The sequence below is a fragment of the Hibiscus syriacus genome, unplaced genomic scaffold (genome assembly GCF_006381635.1).
Source record: "Hibiscus syriacus cultivar Baekdansim isolate YM2019G1 unplaced genomic scaffold, ASM638163v2 tig00110458_pilon, whole genome shotgun sequence".
NCBI classification, from domain to species: domain Eukaryota; kingdom Viridiplantae; phylum Streptophyta; class Magnoliopsida; order Malvales; family Malvaceae; genus Hibiscus; species Hibiscus syriacus.
In genome coordinates this window covers 774,795-796,205 of record NW_024062745.1, presented here as the reverse complement: position 1 = coordinate 796,205, position 21,411 = coordinate 774,795, and the positions used below count along the sequence as shown (strand labels likewise).

The following is a 21,411-nucleotide window of genomic DNA, read 5'->3' as shown; positions in this document are numbered from 1 at the left end:
TATCAGCTCAAATCACTCCGATCATGTCTGATTCACACAAGTAACTCGGATGCAAAGGATTCTGTATATTCCAACTTTGTTGAGTAATGAAATTACTCTCCATAAATATGAATCTATAACTCATCTATATAAATGTTTATGAACACCTTCCTGATACACTTGAATCATAGTGGAATTCTAAAGTATCGATTTTAATGTCTGATTTGAACGAATAGTAATTGACTCCTTTTTAATAGGATCTCGTTCCTGGGATCTGATAAAAAGACATCAGTTTCATGTTATCTATGTTGATAACTGTCAAATGCCTCTGATAAGTACTGGGATTTCTCTAGTGTGTTCCTTATTTTTTTTAATAAATTATTTTGTTGTTTTAACATGAGGTACACTGAAATCTATGGTTACTATTTTATCTTGGATATACAGATTTGTATAGTACAACTCTGATCAACCTGGAAAATTTTTTATGGACCTAATGTGACTCTTAGGTAGGCTCTGTGGCCCTGAGATCATTCTCGGGTAGGCCCTGCGGCCCTAAGATGTGTTCTTAGATAGGCCCCGTGGCCCGAACTTTCTTGGGTAGGCTCTCAGGCCCTAAGATGTTCCCTTAGGTTAACTCTTTGTACGATGATTTTAAAATATGAGTTTAAAAAGCTCTACTACAATATGGTTTATGGATTTATTGAATTATCATTTGATTAGTGTACGTATTATGATTTTATTGTACTGATGGAACACACTAGACATCCTATTTGATCTCCTAAAAACGTGATACTATGAAATATTTCCTATGAAATGAGATATTCATGGATTCTATTCGTTGAGCTACTAGTGGAACTCCAGATTATTCTAAAAACTGGTATACATTTGATTAAATAAGAAATGATATGGCTTTTCATTTATCGGCATGTCTTGCAGCATCATCTGGTAGTTCTGTATTGCTGAGCTTTTCGAAGCTCACTCTATTACTCACCATTGCAGGTTAAAAGAATTGTGCCAGTACAACTATCAACATCAGTAAGGGAGTTCTTCCGGCGTTGCTTTCGGAGGATGGTACATGTGATTAGGGGGCATGTAATTGTATTTTTGCTTTATATATGAGTCTGAAAACTTGTTTTATTTCTGAACACTGATAAGTCATTTTATGATTTTACATGTTTTAAGAAAAGTTTTAAATTTTCCGCTATTTTTACAGTGGGTCGCTCTGGTGGCCCTAATGTGACTCTCCAGATCGGATCGGGCTATCTGCATCGGTCTGAAGGGGGTTACATCTCAAATTGACTTTTGGTGCCTAAAGAATTTTTCGCTAAAAATATGTGTCTAACATTTTCAACGTAACATTTTTAGATGTCTGAAATATAACGGTTGTTAAATTTGACCGTTATCTAACATGTATCCCTCATTATTTAAGAATTTAACAATTTAGAAAATTATAGTGAAATAATTTAAGAAATTAAGAGAAATATCATTGCAATAATTTGATAATTAGGAATAAAAAAATTAATATAAAATAAAATAAAAAATATAAGAAAATTAGGTACCAGATCAACAAGTATCTAGTTATGCCTAACTGAGAAACCTGCCAAAAATAATGGGCCGAGTACCCGACCTGGAAATTCAGGTAGTTCATTATAAATACTCAATAACTTTAGATCAATAAATCAAGTCAGTGAGCCAACAGACCAGATCAAGCGGGTTGGTATTTTTGAACACCCATAATTATATACTAAAAAACCATTTAATTCTTAACTTTACATTCAAAAAATAAATTTTAGATAACTAATAATAATAATTTTGTATAAAAATTAATTAACGAATAATTTTTACATATTAAAAGTGTTTAATAATATTTAGTATGTATATTTACGTACGACAGATTAGGATAAAATTCATGAACTGAGAAGATTAAAAAAAAAGTGCAGGTACTAATAGAAAGACTTCATATATCTGACTAAATACCTAAATCCAAGTTGCATTATGAAGTTCAATACTGCACAATACATGTATTACTAAAACTGAGCAAACATTATATGCAAATGTATAATTACAAACCGATCATGTTTCCTAGTAGGCTATAGTAGCAAAGCATATTGACTGCGTTTTTAAACTATAACATAACTAATCGCCGGCACGTAACGATGATGTGATCGACTACCTTGACTATGTCCGGCAGAGAGCTCGGGAGACAGTTTACTCAGCTCCGAGGAACTGCTGCTGGGAGAACAATGGAAGATGCTAACATCCAGCATAATTGGTTTACTTCCTATATTTGCAGGCTCAAATACACATACATCATGTTCTTCTAATTCGTTGTCGTTCAAAAACTTCCTCCATCTGCACAAAAGCCCTCCGCGTTCACGACTTCTGTGAAAATAATAATAAAATGGGGTCTTCCATGTGCGCTCATTCATTCGAAGGATCACATCTGCTTTTGTTCTCGAGAGATATTTAACCACCCATGCAGTAGGGATAGACTGCACAGACCCGAAAACATGGCCGAGCTTTAAATCATCGTCTAACTTGATTGGACAAACAATGCATACATGAAAACCGCAATTGACGAATAAAATAAAGCAATACCGAGATCGGAAATGAAGTTTACCATATAAAACTTTATGTCAACATGTGTGGGCTTCACAACTACCATAAAACCTTCATCGGTTAATGCTTCTTGTACCTTTAAGAGGGCATTCATTTTCTCAGCTCGGGTTGCAACCCTTTTACCCGTTGCATGCCAAACCAAAGACATCATCATCCATTGTCGCATGTTCATACTCTGAATCATGTGTAAGGCCGGAAAAGGGAGTACAATTATCAATCACCCAATTCGAGCAACGAAAGTGAAAGTAAGATCATCCAAATATATAGAAAACGAAATGCATTGGGAGTGGCCATATTATTAGGTGCCACGTTCAACAAACTAGTATCAAAAGCTAATAGATTTAACCATGGGATGCATAGGGAGTGACCATAATATGTTCAGAATAAGTCTTTAAGGTGCTCCTACCAGTTTCAAGTCTTTCGACCTTCACTTTACAAGGAAAAGTAGAAAGTTCTTTGCCTCCAAGGCCCCGAGTACCAGAATCCAAATTTCGGATCTTCTTTCTCTTATTACCAGCCACGGACTCAATAGCTTTCGTTGATTGCCTCGTGTTGATGTCATTGTTAGTCGATTTCTCCAGACTGCTTTCAAGGCCACACTGTGAAGAGTTGTTCACAATTTCTTGAGGATTTTCACTGAACTTCCTTTTCGTTTGGTGTCCACATTCAGATTCCGAATGCATACACTTCCTAACAAAATAAGAAGATGCTTTCTCACACAAGCTCTCCCCATCAAACATCAGAACATCAAAACGGGACACTCCATTGTATCTGAAGATCAGAAAGTCATTCTCGATCAATGATTGGTGTTCTACAAAAGTTTTCCATCCATCATTGAAGAACAAGGTACCATCATCTTCTGTCAGTCCTACATCCCATATGACACCACCACTTTGACCTTTAAGAGTCACAGTTTCTGGAAGCTTTCCCTTGACAATCATAGCAAACTTTTCTGGTATTTCCTGCACCATCATATGTCATTAAAATGCAAGGTAAAATGATGCCTAAAACCCAACGTATCTTTTACACCAAAATCTAAAATGTCATGCAAACTTGAGCACTTGTAAAATATGAGTATGCCTCCTTGGAAGATAATATCCTTGTACACCCGAATTCGGATATGTCGGATTATCATATACGAGTGCTTGCAACTAGGGATATGGTAACAAAATCAAATTATTCCCTTCAAATTTGCAGCTTGACTTCTAGAGAACAAGAACAACCCCACAATGAATCCATGCATACAAAAAAGGTCGTCCAAATATAAAATATTGTTCAGAATCCTTCTTGAGCCCGGATCCTTTATGGAGGAGGACACTGTCTTTTACAACTGAGTCCACTCAATGGGTTCTCGGAGTTTCACTTTTAAATAAGCAATTATATACAGCAATGAAAAGACAAAGCAGGGGAGAGCTAGAGAAGAGGCAAGGGGCAAAGACAGGATTTACCAAGCGGTGAAGAAAATCAGCATGGAGAAATTGGGAGAAATGAATGGACTGAAAATGGGTCCAAAAGATTTCCTCTTCCCAGTTCCTACAATCCTTACATGTATCTTCCATTTGTTTTAAACAAACAGATCTGCAAACTCAAAACTCGGATGATTAACAAAAGAAAAGAGGGTCCATTCTGAAGATGCAAGCATGCTGCTTACTATTTTCAAAAAATAAATACTGCTTACGTGAATGGGTTCAGCAACAGCTCAAAGGGGAAAAAACACAGAAATGGTAAGCCGTTAACTATGGAGGAAGTATAGTTCATCTACAGACTGATCGTCGTTATTTATGATTATAAGATAAATGCCTTTTTAGAGTTCATTTTGCTACAAAATTCTTTGTAACGATGAAGAACCTAAAGGCATGGTTGACAAAGCTAAAGCAAACAAAAATGGTGAGTGAATATGATTGAATTGTTAGTACCAGAGAGATTGAGTAGCTGAGCCCGAGTGGAGGCGAAAGGCTCTTCAGAAATACTAAGCCCATTGTTTTGAAAACCGGACCGGACTGTCCGGTTCAACCGGAAATCGTTGTCTAGTCCGGTTCAATCTAGACCGGTTGAATAGTTAATAGTGAGCCGGTCAGAACCGCTGAACCGTTCAAACCAGACCGGCTGAAAATCGAAAAAACTGGAAAAAACCGTCAATTTTGTTTTTTTTTTTTAAAAAATTAAACCAAACGACGTCATTTGTTAAACGAGCCAAGTCAAACTCGAGTATTACTGAGCTCGACTCGAACTTGAAAAATTTAAAAATAAGCTCAACTCGATTCAAACTCACGAGCTAAAAATTATGAAGTTTAACTCGAACTCGAAATATAATATTTAAACTTGAACTCGAAAAGGCTTGAACTTTAAAAAAAAATTAGAAGCTCGACTGAAGCCTAAAATTCGAGCTTGATTGAAGTGAAAGAATAGTTAACTCAATGCTTACCAAAAGGCTCCATGATTTTGAATGCCAAATTACCTTTATTATTTATAGAAGTTAGTTGAGATGATATTCTATGTTTCTTAACTATGTGGGATTGTTTTTAAAAAAAATTAAACCAAACAATATTATTTTGTTATGATTTTTTTAGCCCCAAATTTATTTTATAATTATAGTTATATAATTATATTTATTATTTAATATATTTTACCTTAAATATTATATTGTAGTTAATTTAATTCATTTTGTTTCACTTGATTTTATGGTTTTTAACTTATATATGTTATGACTTGCTTTTAATATGAATTGTGATATAAAAAATTATTTTTTATTAAATATTTTTGATATTTTATTTAATTTTTTAAATAATTATGACGTTGTCCGGTTCTTCCGACCGATCAAATCGGTTTAATCGGTTGAACCAATAAACCGGTAGCATGACCTGTTCGCTAACCGGTCCAGTTATGAGAACCATGACTAAGCCTAAGGACGAGCTTTTTTGGGTTTTGGTTATTAAATATACTTCACAAAACAAAACATGTGGAATACACTTGGCATTTAACAGTCAACACTTCTTACGTTTTGGTTATTTATTTACAAAAATAAATAATTCAACAATTTATATGCAATAAATTAAGAAAATTCAAATATTTAATATGTGTTTACCAACCATTGAATCAATTTATCTATTTCTGTAAAGCATAATAGTTAAAATCATGATAAATTAAAGTAGAGATACAAAGTTGTCAATTTTGCAATGCCAAATTAGGAAATGAAAATGAGTCAAGTATAGGCAAAAGTGATATGAAATTTCCACATCACAAAATTTGCTCTAAAAAACAACATATATCAAGGGAGGGGAGCAAAGTTAGAAGATGAAAAAGGAAAACTTGTGGTGACCAACAATACCCAAATGAGAATATTTTGCAATGCCTCTCAATTGCCCCTTTAATCCCTTATGGTTTGTTTCACTTTCTTACAATAGAAAAACACATCCTCCTCCTCCAATTCTCCAAAACAATTCTTCTTTATGAGCAGCCTTGGCTCACTCCAATGCACCCAAAATGACACCCATGAAGACACTACCATTTCTTCGGGAGACATCGGGCTGCTTCCTATCGCTTCTCCTCGTTGCTTCTCTTATTCATTCGTCTTCGTCTCGTGCCTTATCCGATTCCGAGTTCGCATTCATTGCCCGTCGTCAGCTCTTGGATCTACACGAGAACGATGACTTGACCGACGATTATGAGTCTCATGTGAAGCTTAATTTCACGTTCCAGAATTCCGAGCTCAAAAGTGCTTACATTGCATTGCAAGCATGGAAAAGAGCTATATATTCGGACCCTTTTAAGACCACTCGGAGTTGGGAAGGTCCCAAGGTTTGTGATTACGACGGAGTTTTCTGTGCATCGTCCCTCAACGATCCCAAGTTGATGGTTGTAGCCGGCATCGATCTTAACCATGCCGACATTGCCGGATATCTGCCGGTTGAGTTAGGCCTATTGACTGATTTGGCTTTGTTTCATATAAACAGTAATCGATTTTGTGGGATCATTCCCAAGAGTTTCTCCAAGCTCACTCTTCTACATGAATTGGATGTTAGCAACAATCGTTTCGTTGGTCCTTTCCCTAGAGTAGTTATATCAATACAATCTCTTAAGTTCCTTGACATAAGGTACAATAATTTCGAAGGCGAATTGCCATCGGAGTTGTTTGAGATGGAGTTGGATGCATTGTTCTTGAACAACAATCGGTTCGTGTCAAACATTCCGGAGACGTTAGGCTCATCTACTGCCTCTGTCATCGTCTTTGCCAATAATAGGCTTTCCGGTTGTATTCCGAACAGCATTGGGAAGATGTACAATACGTTGAACGAGATTGTGTTCCAAAACAACAATCTCACGGGCTGCTTGCCGATGGATATTGGGATGCTTGGGAATGTAACGGTTTTAGACATCGCTTCCAACACTTTCAACGGTGTTCTGGCGAAGACAATTAAAGGGCTTGGCAAGATTGAAGAGCTTGATGTTTCGAATAACATGTTGGCCGGTTTCGTGTCGGACAACGTCTGCCGATTGCCGAGCCTGAAGAACTTTTCGTTTTCTTACAACTATTTCAGTGGCGAGGCTGAATCTTGCCTGCCATTGAATAGGAAGGACATTGTGTTCGACGATATTGGTAATTGCATACCTGATAGGCCTAAACAGAAGTCAGCTAAAGAATGTCAACCAGTGGTAAGCCGACCAGTAGAATGCAGTAAGTCGAAATGCGGTGGCGGCGGCGGTCATTCACCGCCTAAGCCAACAGATGATGACCCTTATGATCAATCACCTGTTAAAAGGCAGCGGCCTCCACCTCCACCAAAACATTTCCCACCACCAGTTGTTAAGCCTCCCGTCCACTCCCCTCCTCCGCCAGTCAATTCTCCACCACCACCAGTCCCCTCTCCACCACCTCCGGTTCACTCACCACCACCACTAGTCCAGTCTCCGCCCCCACCTGTCCACTATCCGCCTCCTCCGGTGCATTCTCCTCCGCCACCTCGGTCTCCTCCTCCTACCCCAAAAAGAGAAGTCATTCTACCACCTAATATCGGTTTCCAATACTCATCACCACCTCCACCAAAGTTCCCAGGATACTAATGAGAACATATTCAGTTGTAATTGATTCTAGTAGTTTTACAATGTTACAACATAAACATAGTGTTGTATAGTTTATAGCTAATTATCATTCCAAAAAGAGAATGTTTATAATTCTCAACATGCAATACTCACTGGCAATATGTTTATCCGAAAATATGATAATTTAGAAGTAAAGTTGTGCATATGGGCTATTGTATTATCTCTTCGAGTTTTCTTTTTTATATGAAAGAATTCTTTTGTTATATCAGAAATTAGAGTTATAGTCAGATAATTTTTTAAAATAATTTGAAATTACATAAAAATATCAATTAAGTTGAAAAAACTCACCACACGGAATACTAGTTTTTTTTATAACAAATATGGGAGAATACAAACAATCCAAAATATACACAATACTGTTATAGGATTTTTTATCTAAATACTTTGGACAATATTATTTTAATATAAAATATAAAAATTATTTTTAATATATATATAATGAATATTAATTCAAAATTTCATATCCAATGAAAGGAAGTTATAAAAACAAAAAATTTCAAACTATGATTGGATTCAATAGTACTACGGAACATATCTGTTCGTATGTTATAGCTAATAAATATAAAAGTTAAACATATTTAATCAATTAATTATTATTTCGTGGGACACTAATCGAACAACCTTAATAGTTAAAGAAATATTATTATCTCTTGAGATATCATATTCGAGTATCATGTATGCGAGGATATTTTACCTTGTATAGTTTATTTTGAATATTTTATTAAATAAATTAATTGTTAGTGATTTGGGACTAACGAAAGAATCGTATACCCTATCCACAATAGATTTAGAGATTTGATACGAAGATTTCAAAATATTATATAACGTAGTTTATGAGTTATTGCATGGAATATTTATTGTCTAAGATAAATTAAGTACTATTAGGCCCCAATCAAGGGGTGGAAGAAGAATCGGAGAAGAGGAAACTCTTATAGTTCGTTCTCATCAGTATTGTTTGGACCATAATAGTCTACGCAGCCTCTGTCATTGCATACATTGATGTAATATGTTCCGGTCTCGTCGAGTCCAGTATAAGAGTTTCATATACTAGTAGCAACGAACCAAAATCAAACTGCATGCAGGTCAATATTGAGTGGAACTACATCTTAATAACAATAATGGAATTGTTGATTGGACTTTTCTACAATCAATATTTGTAACGACTCAAAATTTATAAAATGATTGAATTCATTAATCAAAGTTTAGGCTTACTCGAGTAAGGATTAGATTCGATGAATCATAAAATGGAGCAAAATAGAATAGGACTAGAAATATAACTAGCTTGTCGAAAGAAATCAAAGCTAAAATTTACAAAAAAAAAATGCTGCTTGCTAGACGTGGGATATAGAAACATAAGGGCATGGGAGTGAGCTAATTATTTATTTCTAATTTCTCATGTTTTTTTATTTCTCTCTTCATAGAATATAAGAAACTTCAATTTTAAAAGAGAAATTTTCGACATACAAATAAATTAATTGAGATTAAAAAAAAATTTATTTTGTTCACTATGAGCTTCAAGAAAAGCTAAGCATCTTTTCAAAAAACTAATATAAAGACATTTGAAAGTTTTGGAGAATGTGAACTTTGGGAAGCTTTTGTCGATCATTTTCATAGAATTTATTGTTTTATTAGTGTATTTAGTGGTGAGCATTCGATCGAGTCGAGTTGAGTTAAAAAATTTTGATTTGATGAGTCCTATTTGTTGGTAATATTGACTACAAAATTACACCGTTAGCACTGAATGGAAAATAAATAAAATAAATAACTTGAATCAACTGAAATCGTGCCGTGGTGAAAACCACTGCCTTATAAATGAATTCGCTCCGATGTGTGTAATCGTTCTAATAGGTGGGTCGTCCTCTGAGGTTAGTACGGTTGCTCCGAATATCGTACACCCGAAATTGGAGTGGACTGTTGGTGGTCCTACTTCTTGTCAGAAAGAATCAGAATCTTAGAAAGCTTTGAGAGATGTGTTTTTGGTGAATTGAGAAGCTAGAATAGCACCTCTATTTATAGGCTTCAAGTAAGGGGCAAAATGGTCCATCGTAAATCAGATATAATTATGATTTAATTTTCACATGAAAATTCTGTTTGAAACCATTGCAACCTCACAGATGAATCTGGCCTCAAATTAAACCAGGATCATGTAGTAACTCTCAGCCTTTTGTAACTCCAGGTAATTAACTCTTAGCTCTGTAACTCTTGTAATTACTGAGTAACTGACACAATAAATAGCTTTGAACACAGTTGAAAAAACATCCAGATTCATCTAACATTTCAGTGTTTGAATTTTAATTTTCAAAACTGACATATTTAATTTTTAGATATTAAAACGTTTTAACATCTAATTAAACAACTATTACACTCTGAAAATTTGAATCATACATACCATTGCAGCTTATAAATATTAGACTAAAAATTCTTTCACAATTTTATTTGTTCTTTCAGAGAAAAACTCCTTACGAATTTTCTCTAAAAAGATACAACCGCAGGACGTGTCTTCGACACGTATTGCCACGAGTCACGGAGCACGAGCCCAGACAAACAGACGGCGGTGACGGTGCATGAAAAACCCCTTGTTCTTTATCACTCATCAAAGAAGTGAATAATGTAAACCTTAAATACCCAATCCCATTGTATTTCCCACTCAATGTGGGATTGAGCATTAACAACATTCCCCCACTAATGCAAAAGAATTCTTCTGAAACTCGAAAATAATCTTTCCAGAAGAGCAATAGTGAGATTAGTTGCTTAAGCACTAGTGAACGTATCTTGAACTAGAACATAGTGATGATGAGCAATCCTTCTTTTAGACAAGTGAAACTTGTTGGAAGCGTAGATGGGCTCCGAGTAATTTATAATACTCAAAATATTATTAATATGAGATAAAAATACGTTACAACGACACTATCTCAGTATGACAACACTACAACACTAGCTGCAACTAGTTTACAAACACAACCTCACTATTCTAAGCTTTGCTAAGCTTCACCCTCTTTCTTTAATAGCTTTGCTAAGCTATTTTTCATTATGGCTTTTCTAAGCTTTCATTTTTTCTCTTTTCTTTTGTAAAAACTAAAGCTATCAACACATATATTTATAGGAGTAATAAGCCGCCTAATTTTATGCTCTGTGGATGCTTCTCAATTTCTCTGCCGCCTTAATACTTGCTTCACAACTAAGCATTTATTTTGTTTCTTCCACCTTTCATATCCACGTGGTTAGTTGTGTATCCATGCAACTTGTATATTTCCTTTGCTTTATAGCCATCTTTTTTTACTTTTCAACTTTGTTGTATCATGCTGCCAAATTCCATTTGTTAAGCTACTACTATTACTTAGCAACAAAAAGAGTTTGAAAAGTCAAAGAAGAAGACTGTTGAAGCAATTTGTAAATTGCTTTTCTGGGATTCCTTCAATACCTTTTTTTCTTCATTCGTAAGGACTGCTTCTGCTACTGCATTTTCAGGCTCGGTGTAACCATCATTGATGATATCCCAACAATCTTAGGAGCCTGGTAACACCTTCATTTGAATGCTCCAATCGCCATAATTTGTCTTTGTCAATCTCAGAATATGTGGTTGAATCATGTTGGACATCTTCTCCACCACGTTAAACTCGAACCAAGCTCTGAGGCCACTTGTTGGAAGCGTAGGTGGGCACTCGATAATTTATAAAACTCGAACTATTATTAATACGAGGTAAAATATGTTACAATGAAGTTACCCCAATATTTCAATATTACAATGCTATAACACTAGTTGTGGCTTGTTTACAAACACAACTTCGCTATTCTATAACAGTAGCTGCGGCTAATTTACAAACACAACTTTGTTATTCTATGCTTTGCTAAGCTTTACCTTCTCTTTAATAGCTTTGCTAAGCTATTATTCATTTTGGCTTTTCTAAGCTTCTCCTCATATTCCTTCTCTTTCACTTGTATTTCATTAATCTATCACATGCATATATATAAGCTAATTGAACCGACGTATAGTTGGTTCTACATCTTTCATACTGCCATTGCTTCTTCCTTGCTGTGGTGAAACTCTTGGTTGCTGCCAGCTAATTTTGATTTAAACTGCTGCCATATGTGTCTATTTGTTCAGCTACTACCATTACTTAAATGATAAGGAATTTACAAATTGCTTCAAGAGTCCTTTAGTTTTATCAACCTTAATATGTGCTGCCACCTCGTAAGAATTAAAAATCAAGTTTGAGGGCGAGTGTTATAATTGAAACTTGATCTTTAATTCTTACGAGGTGGCAGCGCATATTAAGGTTGACAAAACTAAAAGACTCTTGAAGCAATTTGTAAATTGCTTATCATTTAAGTAATGGTAGTAGCTGAACAAATGAACACATATGGCAGCAGTTTAAATCAAAATTAGCTGGCAGCAACCAAGAGTTTCACCACAGCAAGGAAGAAGCAATGGCGACATGAAGGATGTAGAACCAACTATACGTCGGTTTAATTAGCTTATATATATGCGTGTGATATATGAATGAAATACAAGTGAAAGAGAAGGAATATGAGGAAAAGCTTAGAAAAGCCAAAATGAATAATAGCTTAGCAAAGCTATTATAAAGAAGGTAAAGTTTAGCAAAGCATAGAATAGCGAAGTTGTGTTTGTAAACTAGCCGCAGCTAGTGTTATAGAATAGCGAAGTTGTGTTTGTAAACAAGCCACAGCTAGTGTTATAGTATTGTAATATTGAAATATTGGGGTAATTTCGTTGTAACGTATTTTACCTCGTATTAATAATAGTTTGAGTTTTATAAATTATCGAGTGCCCACCTACGCTTCCAACAAGTGGCCTCAGAGCTTGGTTTGAGTTTAACGTGGTGGAGAATATGGCCAACATGATTCAACCACAAAATTTGAGATTGAAAAATACGAATTATGGCAATTGGACCATTCAAATGAAGGCGTTACCAGGCTCCCAAGATTGTTGGGATATCATCAATGATGATTACACCGAGCCTGAAAATGCAGCAACAGAAGCAGTCCTTACCAATGAAGAAAAAATGTATTGAAGGAATCCCAAAAAAGAGATAAAAGAGTGTTGTTCTTTATTTTTCAAGGAGTAGACGAATCTATCTTTGAAAAAAATTTATGATGCAAAAAACCGCAAAAAAAAACGTGGGAGATTTTGCAAAAATCTCTGCAAGGTGCCGAAAAAGCAAAGAAGAATATATAGCCGCAGCAGCGTGCACTTGCCAGGAAATGAAGAATCGATTGGAGATGATAAGAAAAGAAAAGCTTGGAATGGAAAATCAAGTTTGAGGGGGAGTGTTGGAAATCAAACTTTATTCTAGAAGTTTGAAAAGTCAAAAAAAAAGCTAAAAGAATATGCTTAATTATTAAGCAAAGTGCATGCTTAATAATTAAGGGAAAAAAGTATTGAAGGAATCCCGGAAAAGAGATAAATGAGCATTGTTCTTTATTTATTTATTTATTTATTTATTTTATAACACTCAAACTTTTTATTGATACGAAACAAAATAAATTACAACTACACTCTCAATATTACAATACTAGCTTCTGCTAGTTCACAAAATACTTATAGCTTTGCTAAGCTTTTCTTACAATTCTCTCTAATTTTTTCTCACTCGTTATTCACACACAAACTAAAAGCTAAGCACACATATATATATAGGTTATATAACCTACTTAACTTGCTTCTAAATTATTCTAGCCGGCGTGATTGAATTCCTAAAAGATTTCAAGACTTTTCTAGACATTGATATTTTAATTACAACTTTGGATTTTCTTGTCGATAACCATACTTTGAAAAGTCAAGAAAGGTGGCTAATAATGTATGAATATGACCCACGTGGAGAATAAAGTGGATGCAACTTGAATTGGAAATATGACAACATATTGGCGTGAATGACATAAACAATACAATTACAAAGAAATGCTTAATTATTAAGCATATTAAGGCGGTCCCATAAAAGGGAATTGACAACATTACATGCAAAGATTTTCAAAGGTAGAAATGAAACACCTGGAATTGTGTAGAATTGGACGTGGCAGCAATTAAAGGAAAAAGCACATGGAATTTTATTACGACAAGCAAAGGGAATGGCAGCAAGAAGATTGTAGAAGCATATGAGGAGGTTTATTATACCTATATAAATGTGTATCCTAAGCTTAGTAAAAAGACAAGTGAGAAAAAAATGAAGGTTTAGAAAATCCAATGAAAAATATCTTAGCAAAGCTATTAAAGAGAGAGGGTGAAGCTTAGCAAAGTTTAGGAATATGATTGAAAGCTTAGAAAAGCTATGAGAGAATTGAGTAAAACTTAGCAAAGCTTTGAATATCGAGGTTGTGTTCGTAAACTAGCCGCAGCTAGTGTTATAGTGTTGTAGTATTGTAATATTGGGGTAACGTCGTTGTAACGTATTTTACCTCGTATTAATAAAAGTTTGAGAGAGTTATAAATTATCAAGAGCCCATCTACGCTTCCAACAAAACTAGTCTTGAACTTTCTAAGATAGTGTAAACTCATAACACACAACTAACCCCTTCATCTGCCTGAGTCCTCCATGTGTAAGATATATATATATATATATATATATATATATATATATATATATATATATACAAAAGTTTATATTTGGTCATCTTACCTCAGAATTTTAGTAAGTGTATTAGAAAATGGCTCATCATTTTTCATAGAAGGTGACTAACCCTTCTCACTTACGTAGTTTATTTCATTAGGTTTATTTCAAAATAAACCACCTAAAATTGGGCTATGAAATAAGTAAGAGTTTATACAATAACTCAACCTCATAAAGGGTATAGTGACTTTATGGCAGGTGTACAAAATTCTGACGTTCTGTCGAAAAGATTGAGCACGGTTATAAACAATGTAGTAGGGGAAACGCAATTCGCCTTTATGGTAGAAAAGCAAATTGTGGACTGTTCTCTCATTGCCAATGAAGTTGTTGACGATTTGATACGAAGAAAAAGAGAAGCAATCGTGTTCAAAGCAGATTTTCGCAAAGCCCATGACTTAGTGGATTGAGATTTTATGGATTTCGTTATGAGGATAATGAGGTTCGGTGATAGGTGGAGAAGAATGATTAGACTGTGTTTGTCTACGGCTACTATTTCCATCCTAGTAAACGACTCACCCTCTAGTAGTTTCAAGATTCGTAAAAGTTTACGAAAAGGCTTCCCATTATCTCCACTATTATTCAATTTAGGTTGCAAAGCTCTGAGCGGGCTGTTTATCAAAGCTGTAACTTTGGGGATTATTAGAGGAGTTGGGGTGGAAGGTTTTGATTTTGGTGTTTCACTTATTCAGTTTTCCGATGATTTGATCATACTCGTCTGCCCTTTCCTCATAGCACTTCTAGGTCTGTTGTTCCTTTAGTCTGCTTCATCTTGATTTGTAGGGGCCTTATAGGTATTCAACTCATAGTGGACACAAATCATTTCTAACCATTGTTGATGATTGGACTAAGGTTAGCTGGGTATACTTGTTGAAACATAAAAGTGATACTATTTCTTGTCTACACCAATTCTTATTGATGATCAAGAATCAGTTTTCTACCAATGTAAACATAGTCAGGAGTGATAATGGTTCTGAATTTTTTTGGAACTGAGTGTAACACATTTTTTTCTTCTTTGGGTATTGTTCATCAAATTTGATGTGTACATACCCCTCAACAAAATGGTGTTGCTGAAAGGAAACACAAACATATTTTAGAGATAGTTAGGGTTTTAAGGTTTCATTCTAAGGTTCTAATAAAATTTTGGAGAGTGTGTGTCATGGTTGCTTGTTACATAATAAATAGATTGCCCACTTCAATTTTAGGGTGGAAAACATCTTTTGAAATGCTCTTTAAAAAGCCACCAAATTTGTCTCACCTTAGAGTTTTGGTTGCCTTTGTTATGCCACTAAGCCCAATTTTCGTGATAAGTTTTCCTCAAAAGCTATCCTTCCTGTCTTTCTTGGATATGCTAGTACTCAAAAAGGCTATATACTTTTTGATCTTGATAAAAAAAATACTATGTTTGTCAATCATGATGTAATCTTTCATGAGACTGTGTTCCCTTTTTATTTTACCACTACTGAAACTTCATGGGTTTTTTTCCTCTCAGGCTATTATTTTAGATTCTGAGTTTTTGGTTTTGTGTACTCCCCCAGAAATTCCACTTATGCCATTTATTGTTTTACCTTCGTCTGTGCCCCTTTATTTTGACCTTCAGATGTATTGTTCTTCAGACTCTCAGCCACAACTTGTGTCCCAGTCTAACCCTGATTCTCAATCTACTTCTGAATCCCAAAATGTTCCTCAATTAGTTTCTGAGTTTGTTCCTATTCAAGCACCTAATCCTCCCACCATAACTTCTTCTAGAACCATCAAACCTCCCAATTAGTTAAATGACTATGTCCTTACCTGCCAATCTGCTTCACCTTCAGGTCAGTAGCCCATATCCCATTTTCTTTCATATTCTCATTTACCTTTTGCTACATAATCCTACATTTTTTCTACCTTGCAAATTGTTGAACCTACCACTTTTGAAGAAGCAAAAAAAGATCCTCGATGGTTACAAGCCATGGTAGAGAAAATTCAGGCTTTGGAATTGAACAAGACATGGGATGTTGTGCCTTTTCCTCCTGTCAAAGTTTTTATTGGATGTAATTAGGTATTCAGAGTCAAATATCAGGCTTCTGGTGCTGTGGAGCATTTTAAAGCGAGACTCGTTGCTAAGGGTTACAATCAGGAAAAGGGTGTAGATTTTGTGGAGACTTTTTCCCGTGGTAAAAATGACAACTGTAAGGCTGGTTTTGGCTCTTGCCTCTATTTTTATTGGCCTTTATGGAAGATGGACGTGCACAATGCCTTTTTACAAGGCGATCTTCTAGAGGAAGTTTACATGCAGCTGCCTAAAGTCTTTTGTAGCCAGGGAGAGAATACTGTTTGCAGGCTACAAAAGTCACTATATGGTTTAAGACAGGTATCAAGGCAGTGGAATGCAAAGTTAACAGAGGCTTTACTTATAGCAGGCTTTGTTCAAAGTAATAACGACTATTCCTTGTTCACAAAGAAGCAAGGATTGAAGATTGTAGTTGTGTTAGTCTATGTGGATGATCTGCTAATTACAGGAAATGAAGAGAGCGTGATTCAGGGGCTTAAGGAAGCTTTGCATAAAAGCTTCAAAACGAAGGATTTAGGTGAGCTAAAATTCTTCCTTGGGTTTGAGATTTTAAGATCAAAATATGGTATTTTATTAAATCAGCGTAAGTATGTGTTGGAACTTCGTCTGTGCCCCTTCATATTTTTATAAGGCTAAATTCCAGAGGTTAATTGGCATATTGTTGTATCTAACACACACCAGACCAGATATAGCATTTGCAGTTCAACACCTCAGTCACTTTATGCATCAGCCAAAGAAAGAGCATGAAGAAGCAGCATTGAGGGTTGTTAAGTATGCAAGAAAAATCCAGGTTTGGGAATCATGTTAAAGTCAGTAAGCAAGTGTGAACTAATAGCTAGCTGTGATTCAGATTGGGATACATGTCCAATGACAAGAAAATATGTAACATGTATAGTATTAAATTGGGAGAATCTTTGGTTTACTGGAAATAATAAAAAAAAATACACTATAGTTATCTCTTTTGCAGAAGCTGAATATAGAAGTATGGCTTTGACTACTTCAGAAATCATTAGGTTAAATGGATTGCTAAAAGAACTAGGAGTCAAGGTTGTACAACCAGCCAAGCTCTTGAGTGACAGCAAACCAACAATCCAGATAGCAGCCAATCCAGTTTTTCATGAGAGAACAAAACACAGATATTAATTGCCATTTCATCAGAGAAAAATTTCAGCAAGGATTAATTCAAACAGACTATGTGGCTACCACAGAGCAGGAAGCATATATTTTTACTAAAGCTTTGGGGACAGCACTGTATGAACTTCTGCTATCCAAGTTGGGAGTAAAAGATGTGTTTTACTCACCAACTTGAGGGGGAGTGTTGAGTGGTTGATAGTTTGTTAGTAGCAGTTTATTTGTTATGCAGTTAGTCGTGAAAATAATTTAGTCGAGTTTGCCTGTATATGAACCCCTGGTTGTACAGATCTTAAGATATATGAAATGAGGAATTTTTTTTTTCATTTCTTGTTTTAGTATTACTCTTAACATCTATAGATCAAAGATTTTCTCTACTATTCATTTTTTTCTCGTTAAATGAATCGTAGGGAAAGAATCACGAAGGCATCACCAAGTGTCAACAAACCTCCAATAATATATTGACACTGGGATCATATTATTTAATTCATTTGGAGTCTCTTCTGGTGCCCCTATTTTACCCGCCGTTACTGTTTCTAGGTGATAGAAACAATCAAAAGGGATTTTTCGGTTCTCTTATTGTGAAAACGAAGGAATCACCTATTATTCATTTCCAGTTAGAGCTGGAAAAAACCATTGGGAAGAATGAGAGTTTTCGTGGTATGTTATCTGAATGGATGACGAAGCCAGCCGTTGAGCGACTATGGTTCGATGTAACGACTATAGTCGAAGGAGAGAAACTGAAGCCCCTTACGATCACGAAGGTCCGACCTTTTGTTAGTGTGGATACCGTGTCATGGAGTAATTTGTTGTCAAACATTTCTTTTACAAAGTTCCCATCTGTTCTAGTCCCTAGAGAAGCTTTGACATTGAATGTCAAACGGTAGTCGAAAACCTTGTAACATGTGAAATTTACAGATCAATGCTCTGTGTCATTATCTGCCTGTTTATTCCTTGGTTGATTATTGTAACATATGCATGTGAATCACGTCGAACCAACCTTTGATTGGTTTGTAAATAAGATTTAGATAAACAGAAAGAAGAGTGATGAAAGAACAAGGTGGGGTTAAATGGAGATTGGAAATGGAACTACTTTGGAATCACCTACCCCAGGCAGCTTTATTAAGTATTGCGGCTGTAAGACCATCATTGAATAATGGAGGGGGCGGATACACCAATATGGAGATGGGAGGAGAATGGAAAGTTCACGTTAAAAAGTGTTTACTGTCGACGGATAGAAGCTACAGGGAACACGACATCACCAATGTGGAAAACCATCGCATGTTATAGAGGACTGCCGAGGATTCGATGTTTACTTTGGGTGATTTGTAAAGATCGTTTAATGACAAATGTAGAATGAACCAGGAGACACTTCTCGGATAATTCATCCTGTAGCTGCTGTGGTGCTATTAAGGAAACAACATCTCATATATTCCGAGAATGTTTCATAGCAAGAACAACATGGAACAAATTAATTAAACCAGAGAAGATCAATGGAATTTGCTCAATGCCAATAGATGAGTGGATACGGACCAACCTGCGAGAACCAAGCCATTTCTCGAGACGATGAGAGGAGTGGGACCTTGTTTTTGGATCAATTATATGCAGTATTTGGGTTCGTCGAAACAAGTTCATATTCGACCCTGAATTTACCGAGACTGAGAGCGTGCTGCAATCGGCTATACGACTTCAAATGGAACATGCGTTAAATCTTCATCAGCTACGACCAATAAAACGAGGAATACAGCACGAACAACAACAACAACAATGGCAGCCTCCCCAGAGGGATAGTGGAAGTTGAATATTGATGGAGCTCGCAAATTAGATATAGGAGTGACTGCTTGCGGGGGAGCTCTACGAGATTTTAACGGCGAATGGATAATGGAATTAACAAAAGCTTTAGGACGATGTTCAGTACTAGAGGCATAACTATGGAGAGTGGTCTTGGGACTTGAAATGACATGGAATATCGGTTTACGAAAGGTCATGGTAGAGACAAACAGTAAAGAAATATTCAAACTTTTGATGCAAGGTGCGTTGATGGATAAAATATCACCGATGGTACCACATGTCGTCTGGTTAATTCAGCAAAAGTGACAGTTACATTTTGAACATACTATGAGATAACGAAACAGAGTTGCCGACGGATTGACAAAGATGGCATGGAACCTCCCATTTGGACTCCACAACTTTGAAGACCCTCCGGCGAAGATAGGAAACCTATGGATGAACGATCGAAGAGGAAACATAGTAAACTAGCTTAGATCTTTTCTACCATTGTGTACTCAAAAAAAGAACTTTCACTCGTTGGGCGAATTTATAAAATGGGTGAAATTACATGTTTGGTACCTAAACTATTATTTTTATCCGATTTAATACCTAAACTTTTGATTTTTTTTAAAATGATACCTAAAGTTTATTTTTTATTATTATTTTAGTATCCCTGTTCAAAATTTAAAGTTAAGTTTTGAAAATAATTTGAAAGTTTAGGTATTAAGATGGACTAAAATTGATAGTTTATGTACTAAATGTGTTAAGTTTTTAATAATGGGGTACTAAAATGAAACAAAGGCTAAACAATAGTTATGGTTTAAAAAAAATTAAAAGTTAGGTACTAAAATATGTCAAATCTGATAGTTTAAGTACTAAATACACAATTTATCTTTAAAAAAATTAGGGTGATAAACGTTTAATTGAATAAGTTCGATAAAGTTATTCAAGTTTTTTATTCTGTTTTATTCAAGTCGAATAGAATTTTACAATTTAAATAATTTGAGTTTCTGACCATTTCAAAAAATATCCAAATTGATACCTATCGAGAAAAGTTTTTTAAAAAATAAAATAAAATAAAATTTTGGAATAAATCATAAAAATTGTAAAAGTTATATAGGCATATACCATCTTTAAAACTCTTTTATAAAGAAAATGTTAAGTCATAAAAAAATTTAAAATCTTATTTTTTTTTTATTTTGTTTGAACTTTTGAATATACACGATTTTTTTTAATTAATATGGACAAAATACAAGATAATATATATTTTAAAATAATTCTCAATCTCTTATCATTGAATATTCACACATTTGACGTTCTCGGTGCTCGAACCCGAATCTCAAATTTAACTTGATTATCGTTGGTAAATTAAATTAAATCTTACCAACCACGGAGACCACTCGGCTCATTATCGTTGGTAGGATTTAATTTAAATTATGTTAAATTTAATTTAAATTATATTAAATTTAACTTGATTCAATATACATAATAATAAACGTAGCTGATGATGAATAAAAAATCGACCATTGGATTGGACCACAGGAATGATAAAACCATGGATTTATAGAGCAGTGTGAAGCAGAAACACGTGGAAGAAATTTAGGTTAGAGAGTATAAATTTAAAAAATTATATTAAAACTTTAGAATAGGAAAAATTATAAAATTTTAAAAAAGTATAAAATTAAATAATTAATAAAAAAATCTATAATATTAAACTATATAAAAAAAATTAAAATTTTTAAGGATACTCAATCTGTTGGGAAGAGTGAACGTCGAACAACATACCAATCCAAAGCTATTGACCAAACTCATAGTTCAGTTTTGACTGTTTCTTTTTTCAGGTTCCACTTTTGTGTTCTCGCGAATCTCAATTGTCCCATCTCTCTGTTTCTTCACTCGTTTTCTTTCCTTGAATGAATAAACAAAATGATTTCTCGCTTGTTTAGTTGCTGAGTTTGACTTACTCCTAAGCAAACCCACCAAAACCACTTCAGATTTTTATATATATAATTGACCAATTCAACGATGTCTCATTTTAATCATCAGCACATACTTTGAGTATATATTCATTAAAGTAAAACATATAGAATTTTAATATTTTATTTATAATATGAATCTATGATTGAATGATTGACTGAA

The 21,411-nt window shown here is 34.8% G+C and overlaps 2 protein-coding genes across 2 annotated transcripts; one reads left to right on the top strand and one right to left on the bottom strand.

Annotated features, from left to right (window-relative positions):
* Positions 1-2,939: 2,939 nt before the first annotated feature.
* Positions 2,940-4,546, bottom strand: LOC120126450 (B3 domain-containing protein REM16-like). The gene is made up of 3 exons (XM_039144645.1): positions 4,515-4,546; positions 4,047-4,176; positions 2,940-3,560 (listed from the first exon to the last, which is right to left on the bottom strand). The coding sequence occupies exons 2-3, from the start codon at positions 4,155-4,157 to the stop codon at positions 2,940-2,942; spliced, it is 732 nt and encodes a 243-aa protein (XP_039000576.1). The 5' UTR covers positions 4,158-4,176; positions 4,515-4,546.
* Positions 4,547-6,040: 1,494 nt separating this feature from the next.
* Positions 6,041-21,096, top strand: LOC120126516 (pollen-specific leucine-rich repeat extensin-like protein 3). The gene is made up of 2 exons (XM_039144671.1): positions 6,041-7,673; positions 21,087-21,096. Exon 1 carries the CDS (start codon positions 6,082-6,084, stop codon positions 7,657-7,659), a length of 1,578 nt encoding a protein of 525 aa, XP_039000602.1. The 5' UTR covers positions 6,041-6,081; the 3' UTR covers positions 7,660-7,673; positions 21,087-21,096.
* Positions 21,097-21,411: the final 315 nt, after the last annotated feature.

Coding starts and splice junctions, on each gene's coding strand:
- LOC120126450 (XM_039144645.1), bottom strand. CDS start 4,157: ATGGAAGATACATGTAAGGATTGTAGGAACTGGGAAGAGGAAATCTTT. Junction 3,561..4,046: donor CTGATTTTCTTCACCGCTTG/GTAAATCCTGTC, acceptor ATGATGGTGCAG/GAAATACCAGAAAAGTTTGC.
- LOC120126516 (XM_039144671.1), top strand. CDS start 6,082: ATGACACCCATGAAGACACTACCATTTCTTCGGGAGACATCGGGCTGC.